At 43.2% G+C, this 19299-nt stretch overlaps 1 protein-coding gene and 1 long non-coding RNA gene across 2 annotated transcripts in view; both read left to right on the forward strand.

Moving 5' to 3' along the window:
• LOC309687189 (syntaxin-1A-like) overlaps positions 1-19299 on the forward strand; it is a 101095-nt gene that overhangs the window by 22108 nt on the left and 59688 nt on the right. Inside the window, exon 2 of the mRNA XM_082501959.1 lies at positions 6850-6927. Coding sequence (XP_082358085.1) covers positions 6850-6927 — 78 coding nt within the window. The remainder of the gene's footprint in view (positions 1-6849; positions 6928-19299) is intronic.
• On the forward strand, positions 9162-18763 carry LOC309687194. Its single transcript, XR_014270650.1, has 3 exons — positions 9162-9181; positions 15633-16178; positions 17259-18763. It is a non-coding gene; the product is annotated as an uncharacterized lncRNA (long non-coding RNA).

Below are 19299 nucleotides of genomic sequence, written 5' to 3' on the forward strand. Positions count from 1 at the left end.
GTGTAGGTTAAATGCTGATTGTTTGAACATTTGGTGTAGCAGTAGCCAGGAATCGCAGCACGCAAAGCACAGTGTAGTCAGTCACTGCAGCATTCTTTTATTTTTTTATTTTCAAGGCAACAACTTGATGACTGCTTAATTATTCACTGATCAGCCACAACGTTAAAACTCACAGGTGACGGTAAAGCCGTTCGATTTTAGAACAAATGATAATCACAGTTATTTAGGTTAATTAGCACGAATAGTCATTAACTTAACAAAATGCCCTGCAGTGACTGAGTTTAATAAGATGTCACTTTACAGCAGATTTCCTCAAACTTTTAACATAATTAAACTGTAATAAAGATAAAGAAAATAAAAAAGAGGTTGCGAGAGGCACAGGATACAGAGTTGGGCCCTGATTAGGGGGTTGCTTTTGATCAAAAAGCCTGTAGTCCAAGGGTAACTGCCAGTTCCTGGTAGCCTGCTTTCACCACGGGACATCTGCTGGTTCAGTCGGGGACAAAGAGAGGCCCAGGTGGCAGTGGATTTGCAGGTTTTAAAGGCATGCATGGCAGCCGTAGGCGAATGGCTGAGTCTGAATTTATAACACACAATAAAAGGGAAAAAAAAGAAGATCTTTGTAGCAAAAGTAGAAGCAAAAAAGCAACAGTTTATCCTAATTTATTTCTGTTTTCACAATATAGTTGTGAGTTGAATAATTGAAATTTATATTTAATTAATCGCCTAGCCCCAGGTGAAGTGGTTAACATCTGTTATCTGGTAACAAGGCAGTGGTCTGCATGGAAAACTTTATTACTTGGTCACATAGGATGACATAAATACCCTCTACTGCGAACTCTTCATGGCAACGGCGGTATCCTGCAGCATGACATTTTGCCCTGTCACACTGCAAAACTCATCAGCGACGTCTTCAGGAGTACAACAAAGAGCCCAAGGTGTTGATGTGGCCTCCAAATTCCCCTAGATCCCGACTTAATCAAGGAGGCATTTGCACATGTCTGCAACCAATAGAACCCAAAGAATCTGCTTCTCATGTCCTGGTGCCAGACTTTAAGGAGACCCCAAAAATGCCATGTTAATGCCCTGACCAGTCACAGCTGTTTACTGCGGGATAAGAGGAGTCTTCACAATAGTAGGCAGGTGAAGTGGTTTTAATGTTGTGGCAGATCAGTGCATGCACAGCCTCTAAATATAGTTTTTACTCGTACTCTCCTGCGGTGGTTGTTCTGGTGACAGATAAATGTAATTAAACCTGTGCCCTTCATAACAAAGTAATTCTGGGTATGATTTTCTGCTTTAAGCGAAAGTGAAAAATAACATTTCACTTGCTAGTTTTGCTGGTAGACCTTCCTGAATGCATATAAGCAGAGCGCAGATCTGCATATAAGCGTAGAGCGTTGAATGTCTCGAGGGCTTGAATGAGTACAGGCCATAGCGGTTTAAGTGGAGCTAGTTATTCAGTGTTTATCTCCGTGGGGACCAGTTGGAGCATTAAGCCTCAGAACAGGGGTTTATATTCAAATAATGTGCAAAATCAAGATGGCTGCAAAAAACCAGTGTGAGTTGATCGTGTAGCAGATTTGGCATCTTATTTGTTGCTTCTTAGTCATATTACTTTAAAAAAAAAGCAAACAAAAGCAATAAGGTAATGCTAAAATTATTCACTTTTTTTTTAATAGACTGAAATGACCAAAGACAATCTGAAACTCTAAAAAACATGAAATGAATGAAAAATACAAAATTAGTTTCCAGTTCACTTGGACCTGGAAGGACACGTGCCCATTTAGTTCCCTTGTAGTGAAGTGAGGGGTGAAGGACTTTAATACAGAGTCTTGTGTTCACTCTCTGACAAACTTTATGGCGCTTGAGCCCATGCAAAACTCGCTGTAAGACTGCAGTTTGAAAGTCGTGGTTCTTTTCCTCCTTTACTAGCAGATTCGAAATATCCTGTGAGCAGCAGGGCTTTGCAAACTGAGCGCAAATCTGCTACTATATCGTTCAGATTCTGCTGTTTCTAGCTTGGTGTTTGTCTACTGTAGGAAAATGAATAAATAATCAAAGGTTTGCGTGTCACTGAGTGAGCGCACATCTATAATGAATGCTACCTAGCTGTATTGGGATAATAAATCTGGTTATACACTCAGTGTTCCTCTGTGCAGCTGACACAGATTTTTATGAGTCATTTCTAATGGGACTGCAGGAAGCTGCTTGATTTGGCTGCAATACAAAGATGCAGGAAACGGGTCTGCTTTAATATGGTAACACAAAAGGACGATAAAGTACTGCTCACATGGGTGTCTACTTGAACTGTCTCTCACTGGTCTTACTCAGCTTATTTTCATATAAAACACTGCACAGAGTCTGAGAGCGTACATGCTTGCAAGCATATTTTATTCCCACCCCCCCATACCCCCTTTATTTAATCCGATTTCTTGTACATCAACATACTATTGCCTGCATGGCTTTTTGTTGCACATGTTAATGCACTTTAACAGCTTTCTGTAATTGTTTTGTTCCCCTGTTCTCCCTCTTTTTTTTTTTCCTTTAATACCTTGGTGATAGGAACCGTGATTCTTGCAGCCTGCTCACTATGCCTGTTTTATCTCTCCCTCCCTCACACTTGGACTACATTTCCTCCTCCTCCTGTGTCTGTGCAGGCACTTTTGTCTTCATAGAGCGATATCTTGCTGGCATGGTGCCCGCATCAACTCTCTAATCTAATAAACACCATAATCAGGCCACTACTTGACTACACCACAGTTGGGGAGTTTCACCCGAGTGTGAGCCCCAGAGGCAGCAAGCATTCAAAGGTTCTGGTATGATGGGGGACCAGCTTGTATATAAAGCTCATTCTCTCTGTGTGTTTACCCTCTGCTGTATATTGCCAGTGTGCTAGCTACAGTGTGTATGCATGTTTGTGTGTCTTGCTCAGAGCATCTGTTGTGTGGATAGTCAAGTCTGTAGGCTCAGTGAAGAGCGCGGCACTAAAGGCCTCTCCCAGCCTCTTTGTGGCTCAGCAGGAGCTTCAGATCTGGTGGGAGGAGGACGTTTGAGGTGCGCTACTCGGTCTTCTCTCCTCCTGACCACACAAAGTAAAACCAGACCAAAGCCCTCCTCTCTCTGTGGGAGATACAGCATCTCTCTGTGGAGGCTGAACACAGTACTGGTGCTCTGAGCCTATTCTGATTCCCTGCTTATTCTCCTCCTCTGCCTCCTGCTGCTGCTGCCGCCTCTACTCTGGCTGCTTCTGAAAGTCTGCAGCTCCGTGAATGCACATCAGTGCCATACCAACACATTAAAGATTAGGTCTCAAAATGGACTTTTAGGACCTTTATTCTTATTATTCTAGTTTGTTAGCAATTTACTGTACCTGTAGTGAATATATATACTCTGTGTATACTTGGATTAGTTTGAGTAGGTCTAGATATTAGTGGGATTACAGCATCTCTGTACTCCTCTCGCTTAGATCTGTGGCATTTGTCTTGCTAAAGTCTGTCTTCACAAGCATTTTCTCAGGAACTGTTTCCTTTTCTTCAGTTGTTCTCGTCTGGTTTCCTTATGTCTCCTCCCCATCTCCTGCTGTGTCAGCATATCACATTTTAACCCTCTTCAAAGAGAAATGGCATTGAAGAAGACATTTTAATACAGTTATTTATTTATTTTTTTACAGGCGCAAACTTTCACAATTTTTATCTTTCAGTGTCTGCGTGGTAGAACATAAAAAAAGAAGCGGTATGATTTGATTTAAGTCATATTAGATTCGTTGAGTCATTTTATCATATTTTTCAGTTGTAATCTACAAAAAATCTCCTACGCAGACTTTATTTTCTGACGTTCTGACACTTTAATGCTTTTCGCTGAATAAATAGAATAGAATTCAACTTTATTGTCATTGCACATGCACAGGTACAGGGCAACGAAATGCAGTTTGCATCCATCCAGAAGTGCTTTAGTGATATAGATATATTACAATATATATTAGCAATAATATAGATATGTGAGTATATTACAGAAATGGGTCTATTATGGTATGTTATAATGTACACGGTATGAAGTATGTTGTGAATATTCTATAACTATAAGTATGTACAGGCTGTAGTGAGTACAAGCTATGTACAGGATATGAACAGGATATAAATATGAAAAACTATACAGAATATGAAATAAATAACTTTACAGAATCTGGGATATACAGCTATACAGAAATGTGAACTATGCAAGTTGTAAACAGTTGTAGGATTAAAGATTATTAAAGATTATTAAAAAGAGTCAGAAGCAATTTTTCATACTTTAGAATGACTTTAAAAAGATGAATCTCAGTATTTAAATTACTTGCAGTGCCACCATACATTGGCAACTATATTCACTGACCACTTTATTAGGTGCACTTGTTAAGCTGCTCATTAACACTTCAATCAGCCAATCACATGGCAGCAACTCAGTGGATCTGGCATGAAGGTCAAAGCGAGCATCAGGATGGAGAAGAAAGGTGATTTGAACAACTTTGAATGTTGCATGGATGCTAGTGCAAGATTGGCCAGATAGGAAGGCAATGGTAACACAAATAATACAAATAAATACATCCAAGTATGCAGAAGAGCATCTCTGAATGCACAATATGTTGAACCTTGAAGCAGATGGGCTACAGCAGCAGAAGACCACACTGGCTGCAACTCTTGTCAGCTAAGAGCAGGAAACCGAGGCTACGGTTTGCACCTGTTCACCAAAATAGGACAATGGAAGATTTGAAAAATGTTACCTGTTCCGATGAGTCTCGATTTCTCCTGCAGCATGCAGGTGGTAGAATCAGAATCCACCCTGCCCTGTGTCAACAAACCAGGCTGCTGAGGCATGCATGGCAGCCGCAGGCGAGTAATTGTGTGGGGGATATTTTCCTGGCACACTGTGGAGCTCTTATCGCCAACTGAAAATCATTTAAACATCGCAGCCTACCCGACTATTGTTGCTGACCATGCCCTTCCCTTTCTGACCACAGTTTGCCATGTCACAAAGGTTAAATCATCTCAAACTTGTTTTCAGAACATGACAATGAGTTCACTGTACTCAGCCAACAAATCTGCAGATACTGTGTGATGCTGTCATGTCAATGTGGACAAAAATCTCTGAGGAATATTTACAGCAACTTGTTGAATCTATGAAATAGTGAATTAAGGCAGCTCTGAAGACAAAATGGGTTCAGTCCAACACTGACAAGGAGTAAAGTGGCTGGAGAATATAAATGTATTTATGAATGTTTGGTAGTATCAGCTGTACAAACTTATGTCAGTAATGCATGATGTATATGTGCATCCTGCTGATCCATTGTTAAACAGTTAACAAGGGATAAGTAGCTCATTTCTTTTACTGGAAATTGATCACTTGATGCAAAAGTTTCCTGTGCTTCCTGCCTCCTGATGCATGTAATGCCTGCACATTTGTTTCCCTGTCTGGTTGAACCTGGCTGGCTGCCCATACACATGGAGAGCATAAATAATATCTGGATATGATTCATTGAAGTTTTTAAATATTTACTGGTTAATTTAATGGTTTAAAGAGTTTTTAAAGTTTTAGGGACTCTTAATCTTATTCTTATTTTGGTAACAGTTTTATTTTGAGGTTTGAGAGGAAATGAAGTCATCATTTTGACAGACACTGGGAAGCATCATTTGCATAATTCAGGACTCTCTTACTGCTGTTTGGAAATTCTGGGATAAGAGTAAGGAGTCATTTCAGGCAAAAGAAGATGAAAACTGCACTCTGTCCTCACAGCCTTGATAAGCAAATGGATCTCATAGGCCACTAATGGGGAACCAAATTAGTTTGACAGTGGCTGTGATGAATGAGATGAGGCCACATGAGATCCCACTAATGCAGTATAATGGCTGATGTGTGATTAGAAGCATGCATTTCAGAATGAATCATATGCCAGACTGCGAAAAGTTTGCAGAGTTTTGAACTTTTTGTTTTTATGTTTTTGTGTCCAAGCTTTGATTTATTCACTGAGAATGTTCAGGCCTTAGTGACGTGAATGTACCTCAGTAACAGCAGAAAACAACCGGAATTACTAGAAGAGTCGGACAGTTTGAGAATTTGAGTTTGAACAGGTTCCAGTCTTGTGATTTTTTTTTTTCTTTTTTTCTTTGAGTAACCCTGTTGTTTGTTTTTTCCACAATAAGCTTTTAGTTTGCTATTTAGGGTTTATTTTTCTACATTTTATTAAGTCACATGTAAATTTGGAGAACTGCTAAGGGGATTTTATTACCATTTGGACGAAGTCACAACAGCTGGTTTCCTCCGATTAAAGTCTAACCTGTTGCATGATTTGGTGTGTTAACTACAGAGAAATAGGAGTGGTATCAAAATATTAATCTGCTCCTTTAAGCTGAAATGGTTACATGTATCTGTGCATGAGTGAAGGTAGAGGGGTGCAGAAGTCAAGGTTTTCTCTGCTCGTAGGTTCTAATTCAATAATGACTTGCTAATCACTCGACCTGTGGTTCTAATTAAAAGTGTCATTAAGTGCTCCTTGATTCTAATCAGGTGATGTTTGGAGAGGTTTGGGAGGAGGGAGGGGGGGGGAGTGTTCTCACTGTTCCATTTAACCTTGAATTATGTAAAAACAACCTAACATGGTCCAATTCAGTCATCATCAGTGTTGTTGTTGATAGAAATTATGTTTACATGTTGTTTTAGTGTGTGTTTTTTTTTTTAAATGTTATTAACCATGTTTATTGCTTTATTATTTAACTGGTTCATGTAATGTAAGTAATTCAATTGTATTAAGATTATGTATTAATATATATGTGTATAATTTTTTTTTTATTTCGTGTATGTGTGTGTGTCCAGGGGAAGGAGACGACTGAGGAGGAAGATGAAGTCGCTGTTGGGATGGAGAAAGGCTTTATGGACGAATTCTTTGAACAGGTTTGTTTCTCTCCCAATCCTGATCCTTCCTTCTCCTTTTTTTGCTGTCAATCACTTTTTCTCCATTTACACATTATCAGGCTCATTGAAGGCTAATCACTTGTCAGTCCAGGTAATTTCCTACTCCACAACATGCCCGGGTGTTTTTCCTCTGCTGATATTGAATCTAATCGTGCTGTTTTTTTTGGAGCGCTGTAATCAATCTCATGCCGTTTGTCTTCTCTGGGGTGCGTTTTTATGATTTATAACTGTTGATGTTGTTGCTGGTGTGGCATAAATTGTTCTGCATTTTATTTCATTTGAAAAAGCCTTTATTGATTCAACAAATCACACCAGTGCTCTACTCGCCCAACTCTGAATAACATTGATATTTTTCATGTATTTCTCTCAGTCTTTCCTCGTGGCACGACAGATGCTGAGCTTGTGTGTCAGCGGGGGATCGTTATTTGATCCCCGGCTACATTTGTAAGTTTGCTCACTTACCAAGCAATGAATAGTGCCGTAACAGCCCCCGAGACACAATATCAACCAAAATTAAAACTTTAAAAAGCAAAAACGCGTTCCATAAAAGTGATAAATGGATTTGCATGTCACTGAGTGAAATAAGTAGTTGATACCCAAGCAGATCTTGTTGGAGAAACCCTTATTAGCCGGCACAGCGGTAAGAAGTCACCAGGTTCATACACATCTCAAGAGGGATTTTGGCCCACTCCTCTTTAAAGAAACTCTCTCAGTCCTTTAGGTTTATTGCCAACCACTGCAGTGACAACTTCGTACATGAGTGTTCTGATTGAGGAGAGGAGGTTCTCATACAAGATTTTATGGTGCATGGCCCTGTCCATTGGTCCCTCCTGTACTTTCCTGTACCCTTAGCACATAAACAGCCCTAAAGCATAATGTTTCCATCGCCGTGCTTGACTGTGGGGTTGGTGTCCTGTGGGACAGCTGTCTCTTCCTCCAAACACTGTGGGTCAAGTTGATTCCAAAGAGCTCGATTTTGGTTTCATCTGACCATAGCACTTTCTCCCAGGCCTTCTGAGTCATTTAGATGTTTACTGACAAACTTCAGACGTCCTGTACATGTGCCTTCTTGAGCAGTGGGACCTTGGGGACACTGTGCTGTTCTTGGTGACTGGAAACCCAATTGTCTTCATTATGCAGTTTTTGGCTGATCCACCGCTTTTCTCACGATCATCCTCCTGTTATCTTTCCCCTGATGTCCTTTGACAGCTCTTTGATCGTGTCCAGGGTGGTAGAGAGGCTGGAATGCAAGAAACTGATTCTGTGCACAGACGCGCTTTATACAGATAGAAGTTGAGATCAGGAGTCTCTCAACAATACTGATTGTAGTCTTTAGATTATCGTCAATATTCTGTCTCTCTTCATTAAAATAAAATTACCATAGAAATTAGACTGTTCACTTCTTTGCACGTTTGCAAACTTACAAGTTCATCAGAGAATAAAATAATAATTTTCCACAGCGTAAATTTCTTTTCACATACATTTGGGAGCGTGTTCCCAGTGCGTGCCATGCACGTTTGCTGAGAGTACAAGCTGAACATCATTATAGCTCTCAGAGGGAGGGCCTCGTTTCAGCATGGCAGCAGTTGACATCTCCGCCCCAGAGAGAGGGAGACCCACTGGGAATCATCATTCATATGGTGCCAGGCCTGTTTTTACCCGGTGACGGCGTTCACTGTGAGAACAGTAGTGTAATTTTTTTATTACTTGTGTTGTTGGCAGTTATATTTCTTGTATTATATGTGCCACTACTTTCATTTTCTAAAACACCTGGGATTTGCCTTTGAAGTATTTAAATCACCATTGCAAATGCTGCTACAAAGGTGGGTTGGGCGAGGTTGAATGGCATTTAGCAGCATTTTTGAGTTACGAAAAAGGTCTGGCAACCAGCACTTTGATACGTGAGCTTTCAAAGCGCCGTGAGACAACAAACACATCGCCAAAAAGCCGCAATCATCAGTGACTGAGCTGAAAGGAGATCAATCAAAACGTCTGTATAGATATTTAATATTTCAGCACAGACAAGCGTCAAAAAGGAGAAGAAGCAGCCTTCTTTACCGACGTGTGATGGAAATATTGTTTTTATCATCACAATATTGTTGTTAAGTCATCAAAAGCACTAATTCATGCAACTGGGCAGCATATAGATGTGAGTTGATTAAATGTGCTCAGTGACTGCCTGCGATTGTTTAACACACTCCACCTCTCCACTAGGGATGGGTACCGGTGTCCGGTGCTGTGGTGTTTCGACAGAAGAACGGAGACGGCTTGGTTTGTAATGGAACGTATATATATTCAGCAGTAGTTCGCCATTTTACATCTCACCATACACTTCACTTCTTCTCTCCTTCCATCATCCTTAGTCACAGAGCCCCCTACTGGTAACTGAGTATATGTTCATATTCAGTCCCCCTTGTAAGCAACCCTTCACCATCTTAGCAGTGTATGTAAACACAACATCTCTCCTCATTCTCACAGAATTCTACTACCTCAGTATTGCTTACTTAGCATGGCAACATTACTATTTGCACAGAACATTATCAGTAGTAAACTTTGCAACCAGACAGCATTTTCAATACCTATTTCACTTATAACATTACTGGGTGTTTGAACTATACCCGTGATCTTAACATACAATCTTGTTATGGTGCCTAAATCGTCCTTTATAATGAATACTTGTACTGTTAAGGTTACTGTAGTAACTTAACAACCTTAAGTCACAAAACTCACAAATAAATCACAGTAAATCAATCCTCTATTATACTTGGACCTCAGAACTAGCAGTATGGAACTTAACATTAGCACCCAACAGCTCAAGCGTGTTTTTTTCACTTTTTTTTTCTTTTCATTTTTTTTTTTTTTTAAACTCATTTCATAACATAATCCTTGGTCCAAGCTGGTAACTGTCTCGGTCTGTTAGGAACAGAAGGTCTTTTAGGAGTTTCTCTTGTGTTATTTTCAACCTCGTCACCAGCCTGCAACGGCTCAGCATTCTCTGCGCAGCAGAGTGAGAGACGGGCTGCATTCCATCTCTTTCCATCACTCAAGATGAAGGTGCTCAGTCCAGTCTGTTGCTGCACTGACAGTGGATCAGTGAACTGTCTCTCTCCCTTCCCCACTTGGAAAGGTTTACGTATCCGCACCCTGTCACCGACCACAAGCTGGGGAGGTTTTGCCCCCCTCTTTGCATCAGTGTAGCGTTTACTCTTACGTTGCTGGTGAGAGACTCTGGCCCTGCATTGGTCATACTGTCCTGTGTCTTTGGGAAACGGCAGGACATTTAGCTTTGTTCTCATGGGTCTCCCTCTGAGAAGCTGGAACGGAGCTGCTCCAGTCGTTGCATGAGCTGTAGCACGGTAATTCTGTAGCATCTCTGTCACGGCGGGCTTCCACAGCTTCTGGGACACCTGTGCAGCCTGAACACAGTCCTTCAGCACTCTGTTGAATCTTTCAACACACCTGTTCGCTTGAGGGTGATACACACTTGTTCTGATGTGCTTGATGCCCCTTTCCGTCAGGAAATCAGCAAAGGCAGATGAAGTGAATTGTGGTCCATTATCTGTGGTAAGCTCACAAGGGTTTCCCTCCCATGCAAAAACTGAAGACAAGAACCTAATCACAGTGTCTGTAGTAGCTGATGAAGTAAAGGCTACTTCTGGCCATTTGCTGAAGTAATCGACCAGTGTGATGGCAAACCTGCAGTCCTGCGACCCGCGGTCAAAAGGTCCAACAATGTCAACGGCCACATGCTGAAAGGGACCATCTGGAAACTGAACCGGCTGTAAGGGAGTAGGAGCAGTTTTGGCCGTTTTGTCACACAATTGACAGACTGAGCACGATGACAGAATCGCATGGACTTGAGTATCCATGCATGGCCACCAGTAAAGCTCTCTGAGCCGCTGCTTTGTGCGAACTATGCCCTGGTGACCTTCGTGTGCGAGGCATATCACCTTTTCCCGCAGGGACCTTGGGACCACCAGACGTGTCCCCCAGAAAACCAACGGTGATTCCACAGCAAGTTCATGTCGCACCAGGAAATACGGCTGTATCTCAGGTGGGAGAGACCTTTTCACCTTAGGCCAGCCTGAGCGGATAACCTGTTGCAGCAGAGAAAGGTCAGGGCAGTCCTCACATTCAGCTTTAAAATCCGTCAACGGTGTCGCTGTCAAGAGAGGAGAAACTTCAGCTATCTCCAAGAGAAGGTCTTTTTCAGCATCAATGTCAGTGCTGGAGTACATCAGGGGAACCCGTGAGAGGCAGTCTGCGATGACATTCTGAACACCAGGACGGTACTGCACATCATACTGAAAACACATCAGCCTTGCAGACCATCGTGCGATTCTCATGCCCGCTCTGTTCATACCTTTGGTGCTGAGAAGGGTAGTAAGAGCTTGGTGGTCAGTACGAAGTGTGAATCTGCGGCCCCATACATATGTACGCCATCTTTCCACCGCCCAGACACAGGCTAACGCCTCCTTTTCTGTGGTGGAGTACTTTCTTTCAGCAGGAGACAGTGTTCGGGAGGCGAACGCCACAACCCGCTCCACTTGATCTGGATGTAACTGTGTCAACACAGCGCCTAGCCCATAGTCTGATGCGTCTGTGGTGATAAAAGCAGGTAAGTCAGGGTCATAGACGGCAAGTGCGGGACTTTCCAGAAGGAGTTTTTTCAGGTTACTGAAGCTCTCATGTGCTGCCTCGTTCCACTGGAGTTCGACTTTCATGTCTGTTTTCAGCAACGGTCGCAGTGGTTCCACCAGTGTAGCATAATCTGGAATAAATTTACTGAACCAGGATGACAAACCCAGGAACGAGCGCAATGCAGCCATATCCTTTGGAGCAGGAGCCTCAGCAATAGCAGTAAGGTGATGTTGGCTTGGACGTAGGCCTTCCTTTGAGATTACATGGCCCAGGAATGTGATGTGTGACTGGCAGAAGGAACTTTTCCCAGCATTAATCTGCAGGCCGACATCTCTGAGACGTTGGAGAACAGCTTGCAGGCGTGTATCATGCACCTCCTTTGATGTTCCGTAGACGATGATGTCATCCAAGTAGTTGCGAACACCAGGCAGATCTTTCAGGACCGTTTGCATCATTTTCTGGAACGCCGAAGGTGCTGATGCTAGGCCAAATGGGACACGTGTGAACTGGAACAGTCCCTCATGAGTGATGAAAGCAGTCAGCTTGCGGCTCTCCGGATGCAAAGGTAATTGGTGGTATGCTGAGCTGAGGTCAATCTGGCTGTAGTGAGTGACACCTGCCAAGTCAGAAAACAGATCCTCCATATGAGGAAGAGGATGGCAGTCAGCAATAATGCTCTTATTGGGTTCACGAAGGTCAACACACAGTCTCAACTCCTTTTTTCGCTTTCTGGCCACGACCAACGGACTCACCCACTGAGCTGCATCGATCCTTTCAATTATGCCAGCTTTGAGTAAGCGAGAGAGTTCTGCTGACACCTCTGTACGTACACTTAATGGCAGGCGTCTCAGCTTTTGGCGTACAGGCCGCACATTGTTGTTTACCTGTACTTTATGGATGAACCCTTTAACACATCCAAGTTGAGCTGGTGGAATAGGATCAACATTGTACACAGCAGACTTCTGGTTAGACGAATCTGGCTCATCTGCAGTTTCATCCTGAATACGGTCCACTTTGCCTCCGACGATGCAGACGTTCAGTGCTCTAATGAGGTCGAGGCCTAATAGCGGGGAACCAGCTTTGACAATGTAGAAGGAAGCAGGAACTTTTTCATTCTGTGCATGCAGTGCAACTGATGCAGGCAGACAACCCATCACAGCCAACTCATCTTTAGCATAAGTAACTAGTTTGACTTTAGGTCGCACCAGTGAACAGTCTGCAAAATACTGTCTGTAGATAGTTTCTGGCAGAATAGACACAGAAGCTCCAGTGTCTACTATCAGCTCTACTGTCTTAGAGCCACCTTGTACAGTTTCAATGTCGACAGTGCAGGTAAGCTTATTTTGAATAGCTGCCATCATTTTAGCATCTTGCACGCACAGTACTGCCAATTCTGGAACCACTACTTCTCTCACTTCACTGACTGACGACTTACATACCTTGGCAAAATGTCCCTTTTTCCCGCAGTTATTGCATTTTGAAGAAGCAGCCGGGCAGTTTTTATCATTAGCTAAGTGCTTGTGAGAACCACACCTGAAGCACTTCCGCTGCTGCTGCTTTGAACCTCCCCGTTTGCGTTGGTCTGGAGTGCAGCCTTTAGCGGGGCGAGGTCCTCTCCTCTGGTGAGAGTGGGAATTTGCCGCGTCGACTGTCTGAACAGGCGCGGTCGGACACGAGCCGGGTGTGGAGAGTAGAGTAGCGTTTTTGACTGCTGCATCTACCTGGCTCGCAATAGTTAGAGCCTTATCCAGTGTGAGTTCATCCTCCACTAACAGTTTGTCTTTCACAGCGCTGAGATGAGCATTGGAGATCAACTGATCTCTTATCATTTCACTTTCCATTTGTCCAAAGTTACAAGATGAAGCTAATGCTCTCAGAGCCACCACATACTGAGAAACAGTCTCATCCGCTCGTTGCATACGCTGTCTGAATGTATGACGGCACGCCACGACATTCACTTTCGGCACAAAGTGCTTCTCCAGTGTGCTCATGGCGTCAGCATATGTATCACCTTGCTCCGGTAACGTGTAGAATAACCGCTGTCCCTCCGGGCCCAAGCAGTGTAGCAAAACAGCGCGTTTCCTAGCATCCGGCCATGCGTCTCCCGTGGCATTGATTACTAGCATGTAATTGTCGAATATTTTCCGCCATCTAGTAAATGGAATCGGCGGCTCACCTACATGTGGAAGAAAAGATGGTGGACTCGGAACTGATGCACTCATCCTCGTCGCCAATTTGTGGTGTTTCGACAGAAGAACGGAGACGGCTTGGTTTGTAATGGAACGTATATATTCAGCAGTAGTTCGCCATTTTACATCTCACCATACACTTCACTTCTTCTCTCCTTCCATCATCCTTAGTCACAGAGCCCCCTACTGGTAACTGAGTATATGTTCATATTCAGTCCCCCTTGTAAGCAACCCTTCACCATCTTAGCAGCAGAGGTGGGACCAAGTCATTGTTTTGCAAGTCTCAAGTAAGTCTCAAGTCTTTATCCTCAAGTCTCAAGTCAAGTCTCAAGTAATGTCAGGCAAGTCAGAGTCGAGTCTCAAGTCACTGGTGTAAAAGTCCGAGTCAAGTCACAAGTCTGAAACTTTGAATTTCAAGTCCTTTCGAGTCTTTAAAAAAAAAAACAACGAAAAAATAATGTTGCAGTTATGCTAAATGTAAATGTTAGACCATGTAATTTTAAAATCTGTGTTTTTCTCAACACATGACAAAATAGTGAACTTAGAAAATATACACAAATTGTGAAATTGCACCTCTTTAAAATGCAGCTCAATTAAACCTAGCTCCAAGAATAGTTTTCACCGACAGTTCTGAGATAAGCTGCATGTTATTCTTGGATGCGGTTGTAGGACCGGCTTTAAAATCGCATGACAAAAATATCATACACATTAAAAAAACTGTATCACCAACGTAGCCTGGACAACATTTGCTAGTTAGATGAAGTCAGCTATCTCATCGTAGCATATTTATATGCATATTTATAATCATACGGTTCTTGGAGTGAGTGCACACACTCATGAAGTTTAGTAACTTCCGGTCACTGCAACAAGCCCAGGTACAGTTTACCGCCGGATGGGTGCAGGACCTTGAAATGCACCGTGTAGAACGAAAGACCATCGTACGTATCATAAGTTTACCAGTCTCACAAATCCATCCATCCATCCATCCATCTTCATCCGCTTATCCGAGGTCGGGTCGCGGGGGTAGCAGCCTAAGCAAAGAGGTCCAGACCTCCCTCTCCCCAGCCACCTCCTCCAGCTTGTCCGGGGGAATACCAAGGCGTTCCCAGGCCAGCCGAGAGATATAATCTCTCCAGCGTGTCCTGGGTCTGCCCCGGGGCCTCCTCCCGGTGGGACATGCCTGGAACACCTCGCCCAGGAGGCGCCCAGGGGGCATCCTTGCCAGATGCCCGAACCACCTCAGCTGGCTCCTTTCGATGTGGAGCAGCAGCTGCTCTACTCTAAGCCCCTCCCGGATGGCCGAACTCCTCACCCTATCTCTAAGGGAGAGGCCAGCCACCCTTCGGAGGAAGCTCATTTCCGCCGCTTGTATCCGCGATCTCGTTCTTTCGGTCACTACCCACAGCTCGTGGCCATAGGTGAGGGTAGGGACGTAGATCGACCGGTAAATTGAGAGCTTCGCTTTTACACTCAGCTCCCTCTTCACCACGACTGACCGGTGCAGCGTCCGCATTACTGCAGCCGCAGCCCCAATCCGTCTGTCGATCTCCAGCTCCCTTCTCCCATCACTCGCGAACAAGACCCCGAGATACTTGAACTCCTCCACTTGGGGCAGGAACTCATCCCCGAAATTTTGTATTTGGGGTAAAATATCAAGTCTTTTCAAGTAAACCGGTTCAAGTCCAATTCAAGTCCCAAGTCATTGGTGTAAAAGTCCAAGTCAAGTCACAAGTCTTAGAACATTTTTTCAAGTCAAGTCTAAAGTCATAAAATTAATGACTCGAGTCTGACTCGAGTCCAAGTCATGTGACTCGAGTCCACACCTCTGCTTAGCAGTGTATGTAAACACAACAGGTGCCATGATGGCACCGGTTCTGACATAAACGGTAGTAACCAGACCGAAAAGCAGTGCACATTTCGGTGCTTTATTTCGGTGCTTTTTTTTTCCTGAGCTGTGATACACTTTAGATTCTAGCCAATCATTTTACGTTTCCGAGGATAGTAGGCGGGGCCAGGTACGTACGTTCTGTTAGAGCAGAGCTACAGATTAAAAATGTCCAAGGCGAAGCGGTCAAAAGTCTGGCTGTACTTCACAGCAAAATATGCAAACTCAGCAGCCTGCAACAAGTGCTTTAAGCTGATACTGTGATACTGTCAAAGGAGGTAACACCTCAAATCCGATGAAACACCTGGCGACGCATAGCGTTTTTTTTAAAAGCCCAGAAATGCGCCGTATTTGATAGCTTGCTGCGAGACCTCACACCGAGCACATCTACTGCGGGTGGGTTGCCTGTTATGCAACATCCCCCAAAAACACGAAGAGGAGAGTCCTGGCCCCTAGCCCTGCCAGTGTAGCAGAAATGATGACGGATGATGGTGGCAGCAGCCGTTCTTCTCTGCGTGAGTAGCTAATTTACATTGAGTAGGCTAACCACGTTATTACATTAATGCATGTAAGGTGAACTAGCAAACATCATCATAGCTACATGCGGCTGTCCTCTTGTTTGATGGCAGATACTCCCTTCACCCTGGCTAAAAAGGCTAAAATGACCAAAGAAAAAGTGGAAAACAGTTAAACATGAGAGGTTTAGGACAAAGTTTGTGTTTTTTCCATTGTTTAAGCACTGCTTCCAGCCAAGAGTGATACTATGTATGCCCCATAGCTGCAGAAAAGGCTAACATTGTTATATTTTTACAAAAAACAGCTGAACATGAGAGGTTTTTGGACCAATTTTGTGTTCTCCATTCTTTAAGCACCGGTTTGAGCACCGTTTGAGCACCGGCACCGTTTCAAAAGTACCGATTTGGCACCGGTATCAGATAAAACCTAAACGATACCCATCCCTACTCTCCACCCACTTCCAGCATTAGCTTTTAGATTTCTCCATCAACCATAACTTCATGTAAATTTAAATGTGGTGAAGTGCACACCCTGCCAGATGTTTGAGCTTAGTAACAAGTTTGTGTTAAACTGGCTCAGTTTTGGAGAAACTCGGCAGCAGAGGCAATCAAAAAGCACCTTATAGTATGTAAATATTGATAATAAATGAGTAATTAGTCTGTGAATACCTCTTCTGACTGTGTGCGTATCCTCGGAAAACCTTTTCTTGCTTGGAGTCATCTGATCACAGGTCAATCAAACAGGCCACCTCAGCTGCTTCTGTCCACAGTCTTATTATTTTATTCATGAGCCAAAGAATGGGCAAGAGACGAAATGCAGATTAACCAGAAAATCGAGAGCTTGTCTACTACAGTGGTCTCTCAAATGGAGCAAAAATGTTAATGCGCACAGAGTGGGGAAGTTATGCTTGTAGTAGTTGGCTCGGCATCGGCTGCTTCATTCATTCTTCACCATTAGTGGCTCATTCATGTGCTTCGCGGCTATCAGATGACTACTAATGTGTTATCTTGTTACTGCAGCAGGTCCCTCAGGTGCTTTAACCACTTAAAGTTTTTAGTTTTTTCTTTTTTAAATTCAAGGTTGATCGGACTCTGGGAGCAAGAGAACCCACACAGGCACTGCACGGAAACCAGGAAAAGGACTAAGGATAAACTGGAACCAGTGACCACCAGAATGAATGGTCTCTGGTGGCTCTGCCATGCTAATCTTTTCTGGCATGCACTTTTCTACCAGGGAATGATTACTTTAAATCATTCAGGATTTTGGAGGCAATTACCTTCATGCTGCGATGAAACATTCATGTCCCCATCAACAGGGCAAGAAGGGACACTCAATAATTTGACTGTGAAAATGTTGTTAATCATGTCTTCAAAACATTGAAGATTTTAGACTGACATGTCCAAGTGTTTGTACCCCTCTCCTCAAAGCAAAAAAGGAGGAAATAGTTTTGGAAAAATGTCGTTCAGTGCCAGAATCAATGCTTAGTCACTGTGCAGACTCATGCTCAAAACGTATGCTCTCTTTTTTCCCTTGTTTTTCTGAGTCTGAGCTGTGGCCACCTTTTAAAACATTCCCTGTTATTAAGATCACAGGTGGCTAAGGTGGCAGTGGCAATATTTGGTGCACATGCTAGTATACGGTGAAGGGGGTGGGGGGGGGACGACACAATAGAAGAGCACCATCTAAAACAGGAAGAGAATCATCAATCGGCTTGTGACTCAGCAATCTGGCACATCTGGTACAGCTGTCCATTTTGTTTAAAAGCTTATCTAATGTTCCGATGTTGCCTATCAACGGTGTCATGGCATGGGAGGCTGGGCACTAGCGAAGCAGGTAGATGGCCCATCACAGTAAGAGTTTTTCTGTTCAGTTCAGAATCACCAGTTTTTGTTGTTGTTGATTTTTTTTTTTTTTGTGGAAAGCGAAGCACTGGACAAAGCCCACACAGGCCCAGGGAGATCATGGATTTGAACCAACAACCTTCATTGTGTAAAATGACAGTGCTAAGCAGTGCACCAATGTGCTGCCCCGTTGAATGCAAAATATGAAACAATTTTGGTATCTCTCAGCTACGCCTGTACGTCAGCAACCAGAACAACACATTTTTATATTTAAAAAGAAAGTGCAGAGAGTTTTCTATTCTTTCTTTCTTCAGCTGCGAAGTCTAAAACTCCTGAATCTGAGGTTTGACAGTCAGTACAGAGGTAATCCAGGGTATAGCTTCAAAAAGTCTGTAATTATGGGATGTTTTAGCTCCGGAGGATCGCTGCAGGCTGCAGCCATTTCTCTCACATTTGTCTCATTTATGTTCTTCTGCTGCTTCCCGCTTCTGACAGACTGTCTGTATCCCTGATATAGAAACACAGCCCTCTTTATCTGTCTGTAATTTTCAGTCTGTCTCAAGTGAAGAAATGAAGGAGGCAGAGTTTGACTGAAACATGTAGACAGAGGGATCCACAGAGAGCGGTTTGACACTGAGCTAAAAGCTTCAGGGAGTGTGAGAGTGGCAGAGTCGTTAGGAGAAGTTAGACAGCAAGACCAGAGAGGAAGAACGGGTATCAATATGTGACAGAGAGATGTAGATGGTGAGTGGAGCAGAAGAAGAGCAGGCGCGGTCAGGCTTCCACCCCGACTGGGTGTGTTAATTAAGCTTTCACTAGTGATCTGCAGGGATAACGGACGGTGGAAATACCACTGTGACCTTGAGTCACACTGTAAACACTGAGTGTGCATATTGATTTTATGTTGTGGAATTTTTGTAAAGATGAATGTAGCCACCTATGGTCATGCTTAGTATCTATCTGTGTGCATGCCTGTTTATGCGATTACTATGCGATTATGTAACAGTCACTGAAACTGCCCACCCCACATGTCACACAATGAAAATTGTAACTAAAAGAATTGCTTATATTTCCGTAATCTTTATTAGTGCTGTTGAAATAGTGGCTACACAGAGAAGTTCTAATTAGTTTAATTAGAAAATTAATTTAGGATCTGCTTCATGTGATGTGGCTCATCTTTGAAGCTCATTAGCCCGGACATGCGTTCACAATAAAGTGATTAAAAAGCTCTATTTTTTACATTTAAGTAGCGTTTTTACTTTGTTGATTATGAAAATCT

This window comes from Aulonocara stuartgranti, assembly GCF_965226115.1.
Source record: "Aulonocara stuartgranti genome assembly, chromosome: 14".
In the NCBI taxonomy this organism is placed as follows: Eukaryota; Metazoa; Chordata; class Actinopteri; order Cichliformes; family Cichlidae; genus Aulonocara; species Aulonocara stuartgranti.